Source organism: Saccopteryx leptura, chromosome 5, assembly GCF_036850995.1.
Source record: "Saccopteryx leptura isolate mSacLep1 chromosome 5, mSacLep1_pri_phased_curated, whole genome shotgun sequence".
Classification (NCBI taxonomy): Eukaryota; Metazoa; Chordata; class Mammalia; order Chiroptera; family Emballonuridae; genus Saccopteryx; species Saccopteryx leptura.
This window is the reverse complement of record NC_089507.1, coordinates 187,271,658-187,291,003: the sequence shown is the minus strand read 5'-3', so window position 1 is coordinate 187,291,003 and position 19,346 is coordinate 187,271,658. Positions and strand designations below refer to the sequence as shown.

Genomic DNA, 19,346 nt, shown 5'->3' with positions numbered 1-19,346 from the left:
GTTAAAAAATAAAAAAATGACAAAATGTTATCTTTTTATATATACATTCTTAGTAAGATTTAGTAAATCTGGCAGTTCCTGGTGCGAATGTGTTAAGTTTTTTCATTCTTGTGTTTATGAGAAACATGAGCCTGATGTGTCCTAGTGATTTCTTCAATGTTTGGGCATATATTTGAAAGGCAAAGTCTCATTTCCTCATCAATACAGTGAAGAATTCCTCTCTTTTTACTCTTAATTGTGTTGAGGGTAGAAAATCTTAATTCACATAAATAGGATGTTGAAAATTGTAGTAAAATATTCAAAGCTTTTTTAGATATTGCCTCATTCTTCTTTTCTAGAAATCCAAAAGGCTTCAAGAGACAATTCCTTATGTTTAATCATCAATCCAAAACCCCCACCATACATATGGTCACTTGTCACTAAACAAAGCATGGAAGGAACTTGCCTGCAGTCTTTCCGGGGAACATGGGGGGGGGGTAGTGTAAACAATCCAGCACCACAGCTTAACAGCCTTTTGCAACCTAATCAGGCAAGTGAGGTGGGGGTTGGGCAGACTGTCAGCTTACAGCCAATTCACCATACCTCTGCCCCCCAAAAATCTAAACTTCAAAAACTCTGTTAGTTTTTTGGTCCCCAACAGGCACACATTTCTCTGGAATACCATGGGACGCACCTGGAAATCTTCTAGGGCACACTCTTTGAGAACCACTGTCCTAGCCCAAGTCACTTACCTATATAACATAGTTGTAAAATCATAATTACAACATAAAAACACAGTTAAGGCCCTGGCTGGTTTGCTCAGTGGTAGAGCGTCGGCCTGGCAGAGGTCCCGGGTTCGATTCCCGGCCAGGGCACACAGGAGAAGCACCCATTTGCTTCTCCACCCCTCCCCCTCTCCTTCCTCTCTGTCTCTCTCTTCCCCTCCCTCAGTGACGCTCCATTGGAGCAAAGATGACCTGGGCGCTGGGGATGGCTCCTTGGCCTCTGCCCCAGGCACTAGAGTGGCTCTGGTCGCAGCAGAGCAATGCCCAGGAGGGGCAGAGCATGGCCCCCTGGTGGGCAGAGCGTCGCCCCCTGGTGGGCGTGCCGGGTGGATCCCGGTGGGGCACATGCGGGAGACTGTCTGACTGTCTCTCCCCGTTTCCAGCTTCAGAAAAATACAAAAAATAAAAATAAAAAAATAAAAAAATAAATAAAAACACAGTTAAGCCACAGGAAAAGGAAAAGGATGTAAATATACTGTACTGTGGTAGCAGAAAAAAATAACAAAAAATGAGTGTAAAAAATTCTTTACCTTTATTCCTGTGGTTGGCTGGCACACTGGAAGGGGCATTGCAAGGCAGGAGAGAGTGACCTATTGGGAGGAGGAAGCTGGGGAGGCAGGAGAACCTGCAGAAGGTGCTGGAGCTACTGGGTCAGGTGAATCAGGATTGCCTAAGGACCATGCAGGAGATGCTGGAGATGATTCTACCTGTACTACAGGTGTTTCGTCTGAGAAGCAGCTGCTGTAGAGGGTACAGGACCTGTTGCAGGCCTCTCTGCCTTCCTAAAGAATTATTCCAGGATTGTCTGGAACTAGTTCTTCCATGTAGTCCATAGTCGTAGGTACAACACTAATGGTGTAAGCCAAAACACTCATGTCTCAATTGTTAAGTTTTTATGGGAGTGAATGTCATAAACTTGAAACATATGTTGAGGCTGTCATAACCCAAGGACCCCTTATATCTATTTTATAATCTTTGTTGAAAATCTTCAGTGGCTTACTTACTAGCAATCACAGTAAAATCCAAACTCCTTATGATGTTGGTAGTTCTACTTTTTGGTCTCTGGATTCTTACATGCTTAAATATTTTGAGAAGCCTAGAGAGCTTTTATTATGTCTATTGCTATTTACTGGAATAAAAGTGAAAACAGAAAATCTTTAAAAAAATATTTATTTGTTCAAATGTGTTGGTTGGAGCCTATGATGAAAATTTGGCCTCACCCAGATATGTAGCTGGAAATGGAAGGGGTATTTTAATAGCCTTTTCAGATAATCCTGGTTGTTATTTGATACCTCATCAAAACTTGAATGCTGGTTTCTTAAAAGTTAATTGTCATGCGGAATCTAAAACCATCAGTGAATTTTGCTCTTGTTTAGGAGATTCCATTGGTCTGTCTTACACTATGAATGGACTCTTCACCTGTGCATGATTCTGTAATATAATTGCATTGTTATTAGAAAACATTGGTTCAATGAGTTATGCAACTCAAATAGTGATATGTTTCATTATACAATATCAAAAAATTATATTTATTTAATGTCATTACCAATCTCATCAGAAACAGTCATTAAGCATTGGGAAGCTAGCAAGGCAGAAATTACCCTGAGCATAAGTGAATTTGACTAAGATTACTGGTTCTATATAATCTTCATATAACGTCAGGGTGGTTAACTCTTTAGCAGGCCAGCACAAAATTTCTGGCAGACTGATTTGCGGACCAGTGGTTGAAAAACACTAGTGTAATCAATATTTTCAAAATTCTAATATTTGCTTGGAGATTTGAATGTTATCACTGGCAATCGTTTTCCTAAAAGTGACAGGCTCACTTCATTTAGTTTTGAGAAAATGGCTACTCCATACCTAAGTGTGAATAAGCACACATTGCCTATTTTCTCAAGTATAGTGGTGTTCCCTGAACAAAAGTGGCTAGTTCAGTTCTAACACAATAGTTGCACAAATGTGTTTTCTCAAGACGATAATTCTAATTCGGTATCACCAGAAATGCTTTAAAGCATACTTCTCATTTCATCACATAGAGTATTAAAAAAGATATACTCAAGGGTCGAGATTTGATGAAATCAACAATCTTTATTGCTTGTCTCCCAGAGAGTCCTCATGGAACAGAACGTGGGTTATGGCAGAGAAGTTCACAGCACCTCGCCTGCGCCCACCTGAGCAGTTCCACCACTGTTCTTAAATTCCTGAGGTGTGAATGGGGAAGGCAAGGCGACTTGACCAGTCCTTTGGTGCCTGCTCCCTTTGGCTGCTCAGGGTCTACTGAAGTGACCTTCAGGTGGCTTAGGAACCAGTTGCATCAATAGTTTAAAAAGAAATGTTGGGCTGTGAACCAGTCCTTACAGGTTGGAGCTCTGGGAGAAAACCCTCCCTTTACTGTGGGGCGGAGGGCTTCCCTCAGGGCTTTGGGGTATGCCTCACGCAGACTCCACTGGGACCTCACAGAGCGCTTCAGACACTGGACCAGCGTCAGATACCTTCTGAACTGCAGTTCAAAACTGCCGGCAATGCTTACTACAGTAAAATCATTCGTAGTTTAAACAGTGGGTGCAAAATAGATGTATTTCCCTCATTGCACCTTCCAAAACATACACTTTTATAAAGAAAAAATAGTGGAGCTTACTTGGAAATTCAAGCTTTTATTTTTTCCCAACACACAGTTAAAGCCATTATTTTATAATAGTTTATTTACATTATCAACTCTACTGAAAAAATTTAAAAATCATTGCTGGCGGTAAACGTTTCCTTTCATAAACACACCAGCCAAGCAAGAGACTTTCCAGTCATGACTAGGATATTCAGCTGGCCCCATTTATTCTAACTCTAGGTAGAGGTTGAGAGTTTCTTATTTTGGGTGGAAAAATACTAAATTTCTTAATGCTCCGGTTCTCGGTGAAGCGTGGCACGGAGACGCATGCGTGTAAGTGCCTGCCTGTGCTGTCTTCTACAGTTGGGAATGTGCGCTTGTTTGCGGGTGGGCATGACATTCGACACTGTTCAGTCAGCCCAGTACACACAGGCCTGCTTTATTACTTTGTTTTAAGATGGGGAGCGTCTAATGTAGTGGAAATTCATCTATTCAATGTTAAGTAGAGACGAAACACATTTTAAAGCCACATATTAAAGTCTCTTTAATTATCCATTTTTTTTAGATTATTCATATGACTGCTTTCCTCCTTTTATATGAATTGCTAGCATTTATTATCTTTTCCAGTCCATTAAATCACTAAAATTCTCTACTGGTGCTATAAATAAATATGCCAGACCATGAATTGGGACAAGTTGATAAAGGCAGCTTTGTCCTAGTAACGGACGGAATCTTGCTCCTGGTTTACCCAGACTTCTCTTTGAATATGTGAATATGTTACATTAAGTTTTAGACTTTGGTCCTGGACAGTTGGCTTAGCGGTAGAGCATGGGCCCCAACGTTTGGAAGTCCCAGGTTTGATTCTAGGTCAGGGCACACAGGAGAAGCGACCATCTACTTCCCTCTCTCTCTCTCCCTTGACTCTCTCCTCCTCTCCCTCTTCCTCCACCTCCTGTAGCCAAAGCTCAAATGGCAAAATTCAAGCAAAAATTGGCCTCAGGTGCTGAGGATGGCGCCATGGCCTCACCTCAGGTGTTAAAATAGCTCGGTTCCTGAGCAACAGAGCAGTGGGCCCGGATGGGCAGACCATCGCCCCAGTAGAGGGCTTTCAGGGTGGATCTCAATCAGGGCACCTTTGGGAGTCTTTCTCTGTCTCCCTGCCTCTCACTTAATAAAAAAGTTTTAGACTTCTAATGAAATAAAGTCTTGCTTTGAGTACATGTGGAGACGTGCTTTAATCAAGCTTTAGTATTTTTAGTTGGCCTAGCTGCAAGTGGAGTGCAATATTATGAAACCACATTTGTGTTTAGACTTGTTCAGTAGAGCCTCGGGACACATTAATAGATGTCTAGGTTCTTTACCACGGTGCCTGCAGAGACCTGTATCTCAGACAGCTGAATACACCCTAGACCTCATTTGCAGACCATTTTAGCCAGGACCAGTTGCACTGCAGCAGTCTAGGGTTCTAGATAGACTTGGAAGTGTTGGACTCAGTCCTTCTTGTTACTTACTAATTGAAAGCCAGGTGTGGGTATGGTGCTGTTAGCTCTTGTTGGGAGATAAGGAGATGCAGCCTTCAGAGAACTTGGTCTAATCAGACCACTTAAGGCAAGATGAAATGTGAGAAAGTGATGCAGGAAGTTGGGAAGTGCTGGGAAACCTTTGAGGTATCTTTGGAATGTACTGTGTAGGCTTCTCAGGCTTCTGACAGGTAGGTTTGTAGGGAAAAGGGCAGGCAGTGAGAATGGCAGGAAGCAGTGGGCTCATTTGCGCTATGGGAATGCCATTGACCCTTGAACAACGTGGAGGTTGGGCACTGGCCCACTGCACAGTTGAAAATCTGCATATCACCTTTGAATCCCTAAAACTGTAACTACTGTTGACTTACCAATAACTGTCAATTAACACATATATGTTAAATGTATTATATACTGTATTCTTACAGTAAAGTAAGCTAAAAAAAGGAAATGTTATTAAGAAAGTCATAAGGAAGAGAAAATAACGGTATTTATTGAAAAAAGTCCGCATATAAGTGGAGCCACATTTTCCATACCTGTGTTGTTCAAGGGTCAGCTGTAGTCTTGTTTGTATTGTGAGTGTGTGAGGAGCTTGAGGCAAAAAGCATGGAGCCAGATCATGGAGATCCAAACAGAATTTCTTTTTCTGGGTAGATACTTGGTCTGCAATCCTGACTTCTGATAGAGCAGAAGAGATCTTTCTTCACTTAATTACTTTAGGGAGAGCAGCATAGAATCAGTAGTTGGTTAAGACTTGGTCACATGCCCCTTAATAAAGATCCCTTTTTGTTTTCTTTTTGTAGTGACATTTTTAATTTTATGAGAAGGGAGTGTTAACCTTAAGAAGTACTGACATCAGCCAGGTCTCTCATATGATCCTTATTCCTGGCTAGTGAAAATGCTTTTATATGGGGGAGGGGGGATGAGAAGCCTTAACTTGTAGTTGCAGCACTGCAGTTGTTCATTGATTGCTTCTCATATGTGCCTCGATTGGGGTTCGGGCTCCAGGCAAGCATCTTACTCTCAAGCCAGCGATCCTGCACTCAAGCTGGGTGAGCCCGTGCTTAAGGCAGAGACATCAGGGTTTTGAACCTGGGACCTTAGTGTCCCAGGTTGATGCTCTACCCACTGAGCCACCACCTGGTCAGGCAAAAATGCTTATGTTTTGATCACCACTTTCCTAATCTGTTCTTCCTTGGCCTTGTTCTATCCATCATCTTTATAGAGCAGTGGTCCCCAACCTTTTTTGGGCCATGGACTGGCCTTTAGGGTGGGATGGATAAACGTATCACATGATTGAGACAAGTGTCAAGAGTGAGTCTTAGATGGATGTAACAGAGGGAATCTGGTCATTTTTAAAAAATAAAACATCGTTTAGACTTAAATATGTTATATAAATAAAACGGAAATAATGTAAGTTATTTATTCTTTCTCTGTGGACCGGTACCAAATGGCCCATGGACCGGTATCGGTCCATGGTTCAGGGGTTGGGGACCACTGTTATAGAGGATCTTGTATGAGTCCATGTAGTTCATAACTCTGGTGAAACGGTTGCTTCTCTGTTTGTTATTTAAAAATATATGTATAGTACTAACAGTTGGGTTGCCATTTTTTAAAGACATGTTTTGACTTGAATGTTTTTATTCTGTTTATTATATTTAAGGTACATACATATATAAATACTATATACCTATTGTTTGTTAATATAATGCAGAGATTCGGGAAGCCCAAATTTAAGAAGTTATTTTTATGACTACTTTTGATTTTCTAAGTGAGATTTATTTTTAACATTATTTTATGAGCAATTAGGTTATTTTATTCTGTACCTCTGGGCAATTCAAGTGGTGGCCTACTTATATATATAGTAGCTCTTAATTGAAAAGAAGAATTGCTGAATGTATTATTAGAATTGTATTTTTGTTTGAAATACCTTATTTTCTTAGTTCTGACATGTGTAATGAAGCTAAGTATAGAAACCCTCAACTTTTATTCCGATTACACCAGCGTGAGACGGGGAAGCAACAAGGGAGACCTTTATCGGTGCTGAGTTACTTTCTGCAGCAGACGGAGGCAGCTCAGACTGTGCGTCGGTGTTGATGTGCTACTATAGTTAAGGTTATTCCAGCATTTACAGGACAGTGTGCCTTTATAGTGTGTCCTTCACAACTGTCATGGGGAATTACATACTTTAAAGCTAATTAAAAGTAGTATAAAACATATTTTTTAATTTGGACTTTGAACAGATTTTACTTTGAATTTTTGCCAGAAGCTGGTTTCTATAATAACCCTCTGTCACAGGCTTTTAATTCTATTTGGATATTTTGTTAAGCAATATCTTTGTGACTCCGTTTAGAAATAAATGCATGTGCCATTTTCATTTTCCTCTGGTGACTCCTCCAGAAAAAGATGTTAGAAATTGGATGCAAAGGTGTCTTGTAACTACATATTTACACAATTTTTTTCTCTGTAACAGATCTCTTACTTTTAGGTCTTATATTGTTGGCTTAAAATAACTATATTTTATTCTAGTCACATATATTATTTATATAAAAATGAAAGAAGGCATTTCATTAAATTGTAGTTAATCATTGCTCATTGTGCATGTGTGTATAATATGGTCAAATTGCAAAATTGGCAAGTGAACTTTTCTATGTGGTTTTGCTAAAATAAGAAATTAGCCTGACCAAGGCGGTGGCACAGTGGATAGAGCATCGGACCGGGATGTGGAGGACCCAGGTTCGAGACGCCGAGGTTGCCAGCTTGAGCGCGGGCTCATCGGTTTGAGCAAAGCTCACCAGCTTGGACCCAAGGTCGCTGGCTCGAGCAAGAGGTCACTCGGTCTACTGTGGCTCCCCGGTCAAGGCACATATGAGAAATCAATCAATGAACAACTAAGGAGCCACAACAAAGAATTGAAGTTTCTCATCTGTCTCCCTTCCTGTCTGTCCCTATGTGTCCCTCTCTCTGACTCTCTCCATCTCTGCCACTAAATAAATAAATAAATAAACTAGTAAGTCTCATATTTAAAAAAATTTTTAAAATGACTTTTTTTTCTCCTGACCTTGCCTTTTCCAAACCTAATTTGTTCATTCTACAGTGATAAAAATGTTAAATATAAAATAATTTGTTATAAGTTCAGTTGGTTCAGTGGGGGTAGTGGTAATAAATTGAATTATAGAAGAGTAGTATTCATTTTTAAGGAGTGATCATTAGAATAACAGAATAACACATTTAGATGACTTGTATTTAGGAATTCTTTTTTTTTTTTTTGGTCTTGTTGAGCTTTTTCACTAAGAGTTGTGAATGTTGGGGAAATTGGTCCATGAGCCCCATTAATAATCAGAATTAATATAGTGTATCTGGTGACTTGAGGGTTGTCTGAATTTTTTCTTCTCATTCCACATGCTGTTGGAAAGGGTGACTTTCTCAAAGTAGTGCATCTTTTAGTTAAGGATGTAAGTGAAGAGAGGCTTTGGAATTGAGTGATCTGACTGTGGAGATGTGTTTGGTTATTTCCCTCCTAATACCAGGAAAACATATATCCAGCTAAAGTAAAAAAATACCTATAAAAATTTTTTTGGACTAAATACATTATTTTTCTCTGTCAGCTAAAGCCAACAAACAACCTGGAGTAAGCCGCGGCAGTTGTTGGGCAAAATTGTTCCGTTCCAGCATTTCCAATAGGGATAATGTCCCCTGTTGGATCAGAACAGTCTCCCCTCCGCTTTCTCAGAAGAGACCTCCTGAGGCCTGATTTTACTTTTCTTTGGATAAATTGTTTTCAAATATCTAGGAGAAAGTCATACATATAATGATCATTGTAACATGGTATTTCTCCTTTTTAAACTAACATTTTAGTATAGATTTTCTTTGCAAACAACAATTTCTAAACAGACATTTAGCTTCAGGTTTAATCTATGTATAATGTTGTTATAAGTTAATAAATCTGAGATTGATTGATAAAATTTCTTCAGCAGATATCACCCAGAGAGTTAATAGTTTTCCATTAATCAGTTTTATGTACATGTATAGTTGTATGCCATGAGAAGAGTATTAGAAATGCATTTTATTAATGCTAGAACTCTTACCAGTCCTGGCAATGGAAATTCTCATTTTGCAATTTTCATCTAGATTTTCTACCGTATTGGTGGCTGTCACTGTAGCAGCCTTAGCGCCTTCTTGAGAATTGTGATTATGTACTTTATAAAATGATTACTTGATGAAAGCTCAGTTACTCTAATGGAGTTTATTTGGAATTCTGAGCCATCATCTTGCCCGGCTAGAGGAATAATTAACCAACCTAAAAAAGAATCCTTTCTCTCTCTTGAACTGTATATATATTTCTGCCTGTGAGGTGCCATCAATTGTAAGACATGCTATTATTTTATGTACCAACAAGAAAGGAAAAAAGTTCCAATAGTTATACTTAGGCGATGCTATCAATTTTAAGGGACAACCCAATTTCAACTATGTTTTAAAACATGGAGGGGGATTTTAAATCATTAAAATGCACATATATATACATAGAATGTTAGTTGGGTATTGATCAGAACCATAGTATTAAAATGTAAAGAAAACTTTTAAATAAATCAATTTTGCTGAACATCATTATACAGATTCTTTAATCTTAGAAGTATAGAATTGGAAAAGGTAAGAAATTATGTAATCAACTCTTACATGCCAGGAAACTTACTGTCAGATCCTTAAACTGCAATATATTTACCTTGCTTACCAAAGTATCTTAGATGTTAAAAAAGAATTCATAGTAGCATTCCTTTAAATAGCTATCATCAAGGTATATCTTATGATACATTTTATATATAACCTTTCAAGATCATCTCATTTAATATGTGATAATGATTTGGTATTTAGATGAGTTGTTTAGTATTTCAGACAAGTTACAGACATAGCTATAATCACCAAATATGTTAAATACCATATAGAATATACATATATATATATATATATTATGACAGAGATAAGAGAGAGAGACAGAGAGGGACAGATAGGTGCAGACAGACAGAAAGGGAAAGAGATGAGAAGCATCAGTTCTTCATTGCGGCACCTTAGTTGTTCATTGATTGCTTTCTCATATGTGCCTTAATGGGGGGTGGGAGAGGCTACAGCAGAGCGAGTGACCCCTTGCTCAAGCCAGCAACCTTTGGGCTCAAGCCAGCTATCATGGGGTCACATCTATGATCCCACGCTCAAGCCAACAACCTAGTGCTCAAGCCAGCAACCCAGTGCTCAAGCTGGTGAGCCTATGCTCAAGCCCGATGAGCCTGTGCTCAAGTCGACGACGTTGGGGTTTTGAAACTGGGTCCTCTGTGTCCCAGTCCAACACTCTATCCACTGTGCCACCGCCTGGTCAGGCCCATATGGAATTTTAAGAAGAATCATTCCTGCTTCTAAAGAACTATCACCACTTGAATCCATGTTAACATAATAATTTTAAAAATTAAAAAAAAGTAGAAAGCAAAAAAAACAAAAACAAACTGTCACATTCATTGGGCATACCCCCCCTCCCAATTAAAAGTACAAGTCGTACAAGTCAAGGTTAATTGTAGCTCTGTGTGATGAAAAGAAAAAGATTTAGTGAAACTGTTCTTGAGCCTGTTCTTGCTAGAATTCAACTGGGTACTGGCTGAGAGAGAAGCCAAATTGAGTTGCTAGTGTAGACGTTGCCGATTGGCCAGAATGACTACTTGCAGCTTTGGGCTCTCTGAGGAGGTGGGTACAGCAGGGCCTCTGCCAACTCGCGATCTCATGGAGGTTTGAATGAAGTCCAGTGGACACAGCCTGGAGTGTGAGTTCCAGGTGCAGATTTGGGCCTCGGGTGGGGACCTGATCACCATGTACAACACAAATCTTGACCATTGAACCTCACCTGCAAAACCTGAGCAATTCGGGACCTGTTAGGCTCTTGGGTGGAACTGGAAAAACCTGGGAATGGGATGAAATGTCAGTAGCTGTGAAGCCTGGAAGATTCCAAGGGCGGGTAGCCAGATTAATCTTTGGGTTTAGTGTTTTGGAAGATTGTATCACAAACGTTTCCTGCTTTGGGTACAATTGTTGCTAATAGTGAAAACTTACCTTTTGCAGAGTGTTTGCAACCTTTATCAAAGTGCTTTCACAGACATGTAATCTTGCCTTCACAATAGGCTGGAGAGGAATGAACTGGCTATAATTACCCCATTTGGCAGATGAGAAAATGAGGCTCACAGATACTAAGTCACTAACCTTAATGGAACTAGTTATTGGTTCCAGGTTTTTTTCACCATACCATGCGGCCAGTGCTGGACTCCATATTTACTTCCAAATTTAGAAAGCATATAGTCTGTTCTCCAGCAGCTGATGCTATCTTTAGGGGACTGCCAATATTTTGTCGCTTATCTTTTTTACCTTCCAAATCACACAACTTTCATGCAGTATTAATGCACAAAAGAAGCAGAAACAAAACACTATTTCATTTTGACATATCAGGTTAAATTCCTCTGTTATGTGCTATTAATTTGTGGGAGTGCTAACTCATTTCTTCAGTCTGCACTACCTTGTTTAAACCTCAGTTGACTTCACTGCTGAAGCTGTTCAGGTGTCTTGTAGTAAACCAAATACAAGTCCAGACAAATAGTCCGGAGTTAGAACAGGTTAAACAAGAGTTGCCAGCATTATCGACATAGGATTTGTTGGTGTTAACTGTGAATGGCTGGTTTTCAAACTTTCATTTTACCTGGAGAGTCTCTTCTGTTTTTGAGAAGCTTGCTCCTGACTGTTCTGCTTGTGCTCCTCCTTGTTCCAGTTTCTCTCCATTTTTTTTCAGAAAGTGTCTTTCTTGCATTCTTCTAGAGTGTGCCTCCTGCAGGGTGCAGAGTATGTGTGTTCCTGGTTTTCATGTCTATAAATTCTGCACATATATTCTTATTTTATATAGAATAGAAATGTGAAGATAAAGCATTATGTAAGATGTAGGGTAATTACTGTGGGTGATTAGCAAGCAGTCAGCAAATCTGCGTTCTAGTCCAGGCATTGCTCCACTATTTAACTGGACTTTCCACAAATCTCTTCTTCTTTTGGGCACCTGGTTACAGTATCTGTGGAGCAGAATTGCCTTAAATGATTTCTAGGGTTTCTTTTAGTTCCAAACCTCATTCAAGTTTCCAAACTAAACATGTATGATAATACTAAATAAAGGTAGGATGTCTGGCAAATCTCCTATTGGTGAATGAAGAGGATGATATAATAAGCTTAAATTGATAATTTTGTTATTGTTAGGAATTGAATGAAAAGAGACAAAGGTCATTAAATTTTCTGGCAGTGATGAAAATCATCTGAAACTCTGTTGTTAGCTTATAACCTTTTTTTTTTTTTTGTATTTTTCCGAAGCTGGAAACGGGGAGGCAGTCAGAAAGACTCCCTCATGTGCCCGACCAGGATCCACCCAGCATGCCCACCAGGGGCGATGCTCTGCCCATCTAGGGTGTTGCTCTGCTGCAAGCAGAGCCATTCTAGTACCTGAGGCAGAGGCCCTGGAGCCATCCTCAGCGCCCGAGCCAACTTTGCTCCAGTGGAGCCTTGGCTGCGGGAGGGGAAGAGAGAGACAGAGAGGAAGGAGAGGGGGAGGGGTAGAGAAGCAGATGGGCGCTTCTCCTGTGTGCCCTGGCCAGGAATCGAACCTGGGACTACCTGCATGCCAGGCCGACGCTCTACCACTGAGCAAACTGGCCAGGGCCAGCTTACAACCTTTTTAGCTTGGTTCCTAATCTGCTCTCCATTATGTGCCCAACACCTAATACATGGTGTATTTTGAGAATACTCTGGATTGATGGGCTTTTTGACTTATTTACTTCATTGGAGCAGGTTAAACATGTCTCATAACAGCTTTGAAATTCAGAAGGTGTAGGAACAAGTGATATAATATTAGACATTTTTGAGGTGAAATTTGTCAATAGATACAGAACTGGTGTCCGTGATTACCCCTTCAACCCAGTGGGTGGTGTTTCTGGGTTACAGATTTAATAAAGGAGGTTTTAACCTTTTCTATTGAATTTCAGGAAGAAGGGGAAGAAGCCATAATTTGTATTTAATGAGACAGACCAGGGGCCCCCAAACTGCGGCCCCCTGAGGCCATTTATCCGCCCCCGCTGCACTTCCGGAAGGGGCACCTCTTTCATTGGTGGTCAGTGAGAGGAGCACATTGACCATCTCATTAGCCAAAAGCAGGCCCATAGTTCCCATTGAAATACTGGTCAGTTTGTTGATTTAAATTTACTTGTTCTTTATTTTAAATACTGTATTTGTTCCCGTTTTGTTTTCTTACTTTAAAATAAGATATGTGCAGTGTGCATAGGGATTTGTTCATAGTTTTTTTTTTATAGTCCGGCCCTCCAACGGTCTGAAGGACAGTGAACTGGCCCCCTGTGTAAAAAGTTTGGGGACCCCTGAGATAGCCGACTATAAAAATGAAAGCAGAGAATAAAGCCACATGACTCTCCTGTGTTTTCAAAGCAGTCTTAGATAGTTTTATAACAGCTCACTGCGCTCTGGGTTGCGGATGACTCTGAGGGACAGACTCCGCTCCGGCTTCCTCTCCAGAGCGTCACGCACTCTCCCGGTGTGCACGCAGTTGGAGGGCTTTCATAGGCTCCACTGAGCTGATGTAGTCTTGACTTCTTTCCTATTCCCAAGTCCAAATTCTCGATAGAATGTTAAACCTTGAAAAGAAACCATTAGGACCGTTGTTATTTAGACTAACTGTATTATACTGTGCTCATGAAATCAATGAAATGAACCAAGAACAACATTAAAAAGAAAAGAATAAAGTAGGAAATATTCGAGTTTATCATAACATGTTAAGAGTTAATTTTGTGACCTGTCTTTCCATTTGTAAATGTATGTGAGTGCTGGTGCCTTAGTAACAAGTCTGAATGTAGAATGGGTTTTGTGCTGTGATTGAGGGTGAAGTTTGATTAACACTCATCTATTCTTGATGCACCTCTTCATTTTATAGCTGAAGAAGCTGAGGCACTTAAAGGCTCAATGATTTGTTCGGGACCCCCACTCACCAACACACGTACACTTTAATTTTTCGTGGCTGAGCCAGGACTCAGCCACATTGCTTGATTGCCAGTTTTGCTGTGCTACAGTACTAGTTTTTTGAAATAAAATTGTGAAGTAGATTATTTAAAAATATTACGTAGTTCATGTCTTTCGCACTTGGCAGTTTTTAATCCTTTACTCTCCCCACTAATGTCATCTCTGTTATTGTCCTTTAAATGAGTCCGGGCTTGAGCTTTCTTTCCAGAGATGGAAAAATGTTGAGGGCCCTCTCAGTTGGCTGTTTACACACCTGAATTTTGACATTTAGGGCTTAATCAGAAGAATTTCAGAACAAGACATGAAGGTTGTTAATGTTTTATGTCCAAACCAAATGAAATAAATTAACTTTTAAGTGAGAGGAGAGGAGATAGTGAGACAGACTCCTGCATGTGCCTCAAACAGGATCCACCCAGCAACCCCGATCTGGGGCTGATGCTGAATTAGCTGAACTATTTTTAGTGCCTGAGGCTGATACTCGGACCCATCGAGCTATCTTTAGCATCCAGGGCCATCCTCAAACTAATTGAGCCACTGGCTCTGGGAGGGGAAGAGAAGCAGATGGTTGCTTCTCATGTGTGCCCTGACCAGGTATCAAACCCGGGCTGTCTGCATGCCAGTCCGACGCTTTATCCATTGAGCCAACCAGCCAGGACCCAGATTAAATTATTTTAAATGATTTCTTCATTCACTTTGATAATTGAATGGAAAATGTGATGCCAGAGGTTGGTGCTAGATAATTCCGTAGAACCTGCTGCATTCCTCAGTTATTTATATAAGGTTTTCTCAAATTTAAGTGTCATACAAATTACCTGGAGGGTCTTGTTAAAAAAACAGATTCTGATGCAGAATGTGGCTGAGACCTGGGTTTCTACCAGGCTCGGAGAGAGCACCTGCTGCTGCTCCTTGGGCCCTGCCTTCAGCAGCAAGGACTTCCGTAAGAGAAGGTCCTTCTCCATAAGTTTCCCGTCCTCTCGGCTTTATTAACATTTTCATGCTTTCCAAATTGGCTACACTAATTTAAATGTCATTTTAATTCGATTACTTTCTGTAGTGAAGATCTTACCTTTGTAAACAGCCAGCCTCCTAGTCCTATCCAAGTGAAAGGCCCCTCTTCTCCACACAGTTCTGGATGATTCAGGTTTGGCACTATGGCACTTAACAGGCAGATGGGGGCTTTTCAAAAACTTAATTTTCCAAATAACTGAAACCTCAATCTCTGAAAGGTTTTCTAAAATATGTAATTTTCTTTCTTAACTGGTTCTGTGCATGTTTTCTTTATTTCACGGGTATAAGAGCAGTGTATGTTGGAGGCTTTCTTAGTAAAAAGTGTTGAACTGTATACAATATGTATAAAAACCACAGAGCCTTCTGAGTTCTTGTGCCTGCTCTTTATGATTTTTCTGTTTTGTCTGTCCAGCTGCCAGTTATTATTAGTGTGTCTATCTCAAAGCAGCTCATTTCCCTTTCCATTCAAATTGATTACTGTCTGACCTGTCAGAAGGACCTCCCAGTCCTGGTGGCTTTCTTAGGAGGGTAGTAGGCAAAAAGTTTAGGAGCAGGTAAGAAGGAGAGAAATCCTTTGATTTATTTTTTTAAATCATATCCTGAATAGTTAGCTCACATAGGAACTCACTTGTTTCTTTTTCATGCCTTTTACCATGTGCTTTTAAAAACTACTTTCTAGATGCTCTCTTTCTCTCTCATTGTGGGTTAAAAAGTGTTTGAAGGTTACTTGGAAGTGTGCGTATATGTGTGTATGTGGTAAGTAGCCCCGTGATGATTGTAATAAATAAGGACCCTTTATATCAGGGGTAGTCAACCTTTTTATACCTACCGCCCACTTTTGTATCTCTGTTAGTAGTAACATTTTCTAACTGCCCACCGGTTCCACAGTAATGGTGATTTATAAAGTAGGAGTGTAACTTTACTTTATAAAATTTATAAAGCAGAGTTACAGCAAGTTAAAGCATATAATAATTACTTACCAAGTACTTTATGTTGGACTTTCGCTAAGTTTGGCAGAATAAATCTTTATAAAACAACTTACTATAGTTAAATCTATCTTTTTATTTATACTTTGGTTGCTCCGCTACCACCCACCATGAAAGCTGGAACGCCCACTAGTGGGCGGTAGGGACCAGGTTGACTACCACTGCTTTACATGGTCCTTGGAAAATGGGCGTAAATACCTGCTGAAGACCATGGTTCTCTTACATGCACAGTCTGTCTTACAGTGGCTTTGCAGTTTTAGGAATAACGACAATAAAGACGATGTTTCTTAGATCAATTAATGATTTGGGGTCCTAGGGATCTAATGTCTGACTTCTGCTGTGTTATCTTTGGTAGATTATCAGTTATAACAACAGTCAAAGCTCCCATTTGTTGAGCCCTCACTCTGTTGAGAACTTGTTCCAATGAATGTTGTGCAACAAGCAGGGCTGTGGTCATGAGGGTGCATTCGGTTGGAGGGTAGAAACGGCTGCTCCACTGGGAGCAGATAGATGGAGGTGAAATGAACTCTCCTTTAGGACCTCATTAGGAAGTAATAAGCATGTGCGGGACTACAGCAGGTGTTTCTGTTTTTTCATAACTCACTAAAGGTAGAAATTGTTGGAGGATTCTTGTCTATAAAAACTACATAGTAGTTTTATTTTCTTCTGACTCAAAGCAGAAAGAACCTGTTTGCATTTTAACTAAGTAGCATCAGAACATTTACCATTTTGAATAGCCTTATTATTGGTTTTGTGTTAGATGTTGTGGGTTATATTCCTTAAAATTATGCCAAGGGTATAATATTTCTGTTGCATTTTGAAATCCTAAGCAAGGCCCCATCTGATATATTTTTAGTGAATTACTACTTTTAAACACTGATTACCAAATTTAGATTTGTCTCATTTGAATCTTATTTTTACATCTAGAATTGGTCGGTGTTTTGGTGCAGTTAAGCCTACTTGTATAACGTTAGTCTTATTAACAGTATTTTGGGATCTGGGACTCCTGTCAAAAATCATTACAGAAGCTAGGAAACACCAGGAGGTAAAATGAATGCATGACCTCATCTCTTATTTTGCACTAGATTATAATTTACATTCAAAGAGACTGAAAAAAGGAAAAGAAAAATAACGTTTTTTTCCATTAAGCTGTGATAAATGTGTTTAGTATGGCTTTGCTATTAATAATTCCTCTTAGCTGGTAGAATGGAGGTTTTTGTTTGAAGTGTTTGAAACTAAATGCTGCCGGGACAGAGATTTTACTGGTAATACAGGATAGACGTCAGTCCCTGCCCTGTGCTAATTAATCCTGCTCGTTTGGGGAAATAAAAAGTGTATGTCTACTGAAGAGAAATTTGTGAGCATAAACTCTTCCTGTTTTCAAATGTGTTTCATAGGCTGTTTATCTTACTTAAATATGCAACAATACAGTAGACAAGAAAATGCAACTGCTGTTCCTTTAATATCAGAACTGTGCACGTTACAATAGGTGTCACTGTTTTGCTTGGTCCAATCATGATTGGTGACTTCAGCTATTGGCTCCGAGCACTGGCTGTCTGACTCCATCTGCAGGGCTGTAATACCTACTCTCTGATCCATTCACCACACAACTTCAGCTGGCTGAACAGACTCGCGCAGCTCCCGCACATCTTGCTAACCTAATTCAGAAAACAAGTGCTCCAGCTCTCTGCCTGTCATCTTTGCTCACTGTAGCATTTTCAGGTGATCCAGGAAACTGGGTTATTTTTATGAACAAATAAGAGAAACAGCAATCATGATGGGCATTTATTTAACAGACCTTGTACTGGATAAAACTTAAAGCCAGTTACTATTCAACATAGTGAAAAGGTCACCTTGCCCAGCTGAAAAAAGAAGCAAAAGATCAGCTTGTTGGTTTCTGTTAGCATCTTAGCTCGTTCCAGCCTGTTTTCCTTGATGTTCGTACCTACTTGGGATATCTAGCTCTAAAGAGAGACATACTGTACTCATGGTAGATGACAAGGAAAAGAACATGAAATGTCTCACCTTCTTCTTGATGCTTCCAGAGACGGTAAAGAACAGGTCCAAGAAAAGCTCGAAGAAAACAAATACCAGCAGCAGCAGCGGCGGCAGCAGTAGCAGCAGCAGCAGCAGCAACAGCAGCAGCAGCAGCAGCATCAGCAAGTTGCCTCCAGTTTGTTATGAAATAATTACCTTGAAGACTAAAAAGAAGAAGAAGATGGCTGCTGATATATTTCCCCGCAAAAAACCAGCAAACTCCAGCAGCACCACTGTCCAGCAGTACCACCAGCAGAACCTCAGTAACAACAACCTTATCCCGGCCCCGAATTGGCAGGGTCTTTATCCTACCATCAGAGAAAGGTAAGTGCCCGGCCAGCATATTTACTTTAAAAGTTTTCCTGTGTTGAAGTTTCTGCTTTTGCACAACCCGTTCTGTATTTTAACGTAAATCTGTGTTTCCTCTTCTCCCGGCAGCTTTATTGGTAATGGAAAACTGCCTGTGCCTTTTCCAAAACAGGACAGCTGTTTTCCTCTTAGATAAAAATGTTTTTGCAAGCTGTAACATTTAAATGACAGGGAGATGTCTGTGGGCCATGGAAGACAGAAACCTTTTATTTTGTCCTAGTCTAATGAAGTTTGGATAACTTTTTTTTTAACCTTGAGTTACTTCCCCTGTACTTGCAGTGACTACAAACACAGTTGTTAGTTGGAGCCTTTATTTGTAGTTTTACCCTGAAGTTATTAAACTGTTGCTTAGCTTGCGAATCTTCTGTGTGGGTTCTGTGTATTGGGGAGGGGGTATTAAAAACGCTGGCCACTGTGAATTAATGAATTGCCTCTGTTTATAGAAATGCGGTGATGTTCAATAATGATTTGATGGCAGATGTACATTTTGTGGTTGGGCCACCAGGTGGGACTCAGCGGTTGCCAGGACACAAAGTAAGCAACAGCTGCATTACCGGTTTAGTCCTGAGATTTACAAAGAGGGACCCTCTCTGTCCACCTGCAGCTCGGGGTGGGCAGCGTGGGGATGGCACGCGGCGCGGGTTTCACCCGGTCACTGAAAGCTCAGCTTCTCCAAAGGGCTTTGGCCACGCTTAATTTTTTCTTTGTTCCTCTTCCCCTGCTTTCTGTCTTGCACAAAACCATGCCCCTTTAACTCTCCCACCATGGGACTTGTTGTGACAGGTCAGGAAAGTCACATGTTTACTCTTCCCCTAGAAATCAGTTAGATAAGCTTTCCTTTTATTTATTTTGTAATGAGGGAACTTTTACATTTATCTGTGAAAGCCTTGAGATAATTAGCATCATAGAGACTGATTTGCATGAACATCTATCTTACACATCACAGCAAGATACATTGTGCCTTGGCTTT

The 19,346-nt window shown here is 40.2% G+C and overlaps 1 protein-coding gene across 2 annotated transcripts in view; it reads left to right on the top strand.

Moving 5' to 3' along the window:
* Positions 1-19,346, top strand: part of BTBD3 (BTB domain containing 3) — a 38,211-nt gene that overhangs the window by 11,529 nt on the left and 7,336 nt on the right. The window contains exons 2-3 of one of the 2 annotated variants that reach the window (XM_066387138.1): positions 18,016-18,331; positions 18,820-18,910. In XM_066387138.1, the coding sequence (XP_066243235.1) occupies positions 18,189-18,331; positions 18,820-18,910 (234 nt within the window). In that variant the 5' untranslated portion in view covers positions 18,016-18,188. Of the gene's footprint in view, positions 1-17,556; positions 18,332-18,819; positions 18,911-19,346 lie in introns of those variants that run through there. The other variant, XM_066387137.1, reaches the window with a different exon arrangement.